At 46.0% G+C, this 2469-nt stretch overlaps 1 protein-coding gene across 1 annotated transcript; it reads left to right on the top strand.

The window, feature by feature from the left end:
- Positions 1–201: 201 nt before the first annotated feature.
- On the top strand, positions 202–2449 carry LOC127751345 (uncharacterized). Its single transcript, XM_052274777.1, has 2 exons — positions 202–407; positions 1293–2449. Exon 2 carries the CDS (start codon positions 1329–1331, stop codon positions 2445–2447), a length of 1119 nt encoding a protein of 372 aa, XP_052130737.1. The 5' UTR covers positions 202–407; positions 1293–1328; the 3' UTR covers positions 2448–2449.
- The last annotated feature ends 20 nt before the right edge of the window (positions 2450–2469 follow it).

Below are 2469 nucleotides of genomic sequence, written 5' to 3' on the forward strand. Positions count from 1 at the left end.
GACTTTTCTTGAACATGCATAGCAAAGTAATACCAACTAGTTTCTGTTGTCGCACAGTATAGGCTGAAAATCACAAGTTGCGAAAGGGTTCAAATAAAAACAACATTGTTGTTTTCAAACGAGAGTGTCATCACGCAGTGTGTCGTCTGATGCCAATTATTTTTAAAAGTGTAGGCGAAGGCGAAAACCATTACTTCCGACCAGCCTGCATAGCGGTACTATTGGTAGTAAACTTGACATGAATTTTTTCTCCTTTCTTGCAGGACGACTTCAAGTTGCAGAGTGTCAGATGTGCGGCACACATTCTATCACTTGCCATCGAAGATGCCTTGAAAGTGAATAAAACTCACCAAGCAACAATCAAGTCTGCCCGGGGCCTGGCAAAATACCTCCTCCAGGAAACAAAGGTAGGCCTACATCCGCTGATTTTCTCAGATTTATTTAGCTAATCATAGTTAAGGGAGTTTGGCGCCTTCGCGACTCGGTGTAGGCCACCCTTCAGCACACGAATGCACTGCACAGTAGATGCTTCCTATCTATCAGGGGCTTATCAGCTTGCATAGACCGGGTTTGGAAGCGGTTCGATGAATGACGCTTGTACTTTCTGGATGATTTCTTGGTGAACACCCTCCCGTTATTAATATTTTAGCTCCTTTAGTCATGTCATGTTCAGTTCTATACTAGCAGGTATACAGAATGACCAGAGGGTTTCATCAGTAACACGCTTTTATTCCTTTTCAAATAACTGACATTTTTATATTTTATCAGATTAAAAAAATATTAACAACTTTACATTGCAAAATACTTTCAAATAATAGATTTGTGTATTAAATTGTACAAATGTTTCCGAAGGAAACGTACGAAAACAGTTACTCTGTCAATTAAAACGTCTACATTGTTTTCTTTAAATAATGCGTTCAAGGCAGGCATACTTTAATGAATGCATACATGCCCATGTATACGCTTTTATAAATGCATACATGCCATGGACGCTTTTATAAATGCGTACTTGACCTTGTACGCATTTATAAAGGCGTACGTGACCTTGTACGCATTTACAAAGGCGTACATGGGCTTGTACGCATTTACAAAAGCGTACATGCCATGTAAACATTGATTAAAGTATACCTGCCATGTACGCTTTATTTAAAGAAGACAATGTACACATTTTAATTGACAGGGTAGCCGGCACAGAAAATCCAACAGTGTCCTCAGCACACTGTTTGATTTTCAGTGTTTATTTTCCTATACGTTTCGCAGCGAAAATTCTATAATTTATTTTTATATTTCAGGTACGCCAACTGACAGCAGCCAACCTCCCTCTGCCCATGCTTGATGTTTGTACCCGCTGGGGCAGCACGTATGACATGCTGCAGAGTGTAATGAACCTGCGAAACTTTGTCACCATGACTCTGAAGTGGACACAGACATCAGATGAAATTGAGCATGGTCTCTCGGAGGACAAGTGGAAGGCCGTGGACGCACTTCTTGAAGATCTTGGTCCGGCACGGAAGGCGACCACTGATCTTCAGAGGGAAGACCTAACATTAGGAGAGTTCTTTGCCATCTGGACTGGGGTGGTGCTCAAGCTGGAGAAGCGGAAGAGGTCTTCGGAACTCGCCAAGGCTCTCCTGGAGGCGATGAAGACGCGGGAGAAGCGAGTCCTTTACAGTGACAGAAGAAAAGGCGAGCGGTATTCCCCGCTCTTCAACTACCCCAGCTTTAATGCTGCCCTCTTCCTGGACCCTCGATTCTTCTCCATCCTGTCGCCGGAACAGGTTGACGACGCCAAGAAGTACCTGATTAGTCTCTGGGAGAGGATGGAGGCGGTCAAGGGACCTGCCGAAATTCCTGCAGATACCACCTTGAGTTCAGACAGCGATGGGGACGACTCCGATGGTGAACAAGATCTCTTCTCAAAACTCCTCGAGGCCAAGAACAAGGAGCGGCTACGCCAGTCACAGGGCGCGTCAGATCATCGTGCGGGACCAGCGGGTCGTGCGGCGCAGAGGGCCGCTCTACGCGCAGCACTCGACGACTACGAGCGCTCCACGTCACCACTGTCCCGGAAAGCGAGTGTCTTCGATTACTGGGCTAAAAGGAAGCTGCTCTGCCCGGAACTATTTGAGCTTGCCATGGTAGTTCTGAGCATACCAGCGACCCAGGTGTCGGTGGAGCGCCTTTTCTCGGCACTCAAGTTTATTCTACGTCCTCAGAGACATGGACTTTCAGCGAAGCTCGTCAATGATGTGGCGTTTCTTCAGGCCAACAGAAGTGTGGTAAAGGCTCTTGTTGGCAAAGTATTGCCACAGGTAACAGCCACCACCACTTCTTTGTCAAAGAAGAAGCATCCTTCCAGAGGCAAGTCGACACGCCATTCTTCGGAATCTTCGGAGACTTCTGAGCTTGTTGACGATGTCAGCACAGTGTCCGAAGGCGGAGGATAGGTTGTGTGTGTATACTAATAAT

The sequence above is a fragment of the Frankliniella occidentalis genome, unplaced genomic scaffold (genome assembly GCF_000697945.3).
Source record: "Frankliniella occidentalis isolate FOCC.00 unplaced genomic scaffold, Focc_3.1 Scaffold439, whole genome shotgun sequence".
NCBI lineage: Eukaryota > Metazoa > Arthropoda > Insecta > Thysanoptera > Thripidae > Frankliniella > Frankliniella occidentalis.

Coding starts and splice junctions, on each gene's coding strand:
- LOC127751345 (XM_052274777.1), top strand. CDS start 1,329: ATGCTTGATGTTTGTACCCGCTGGGGCAGCACGTATGACATGCTGCAG.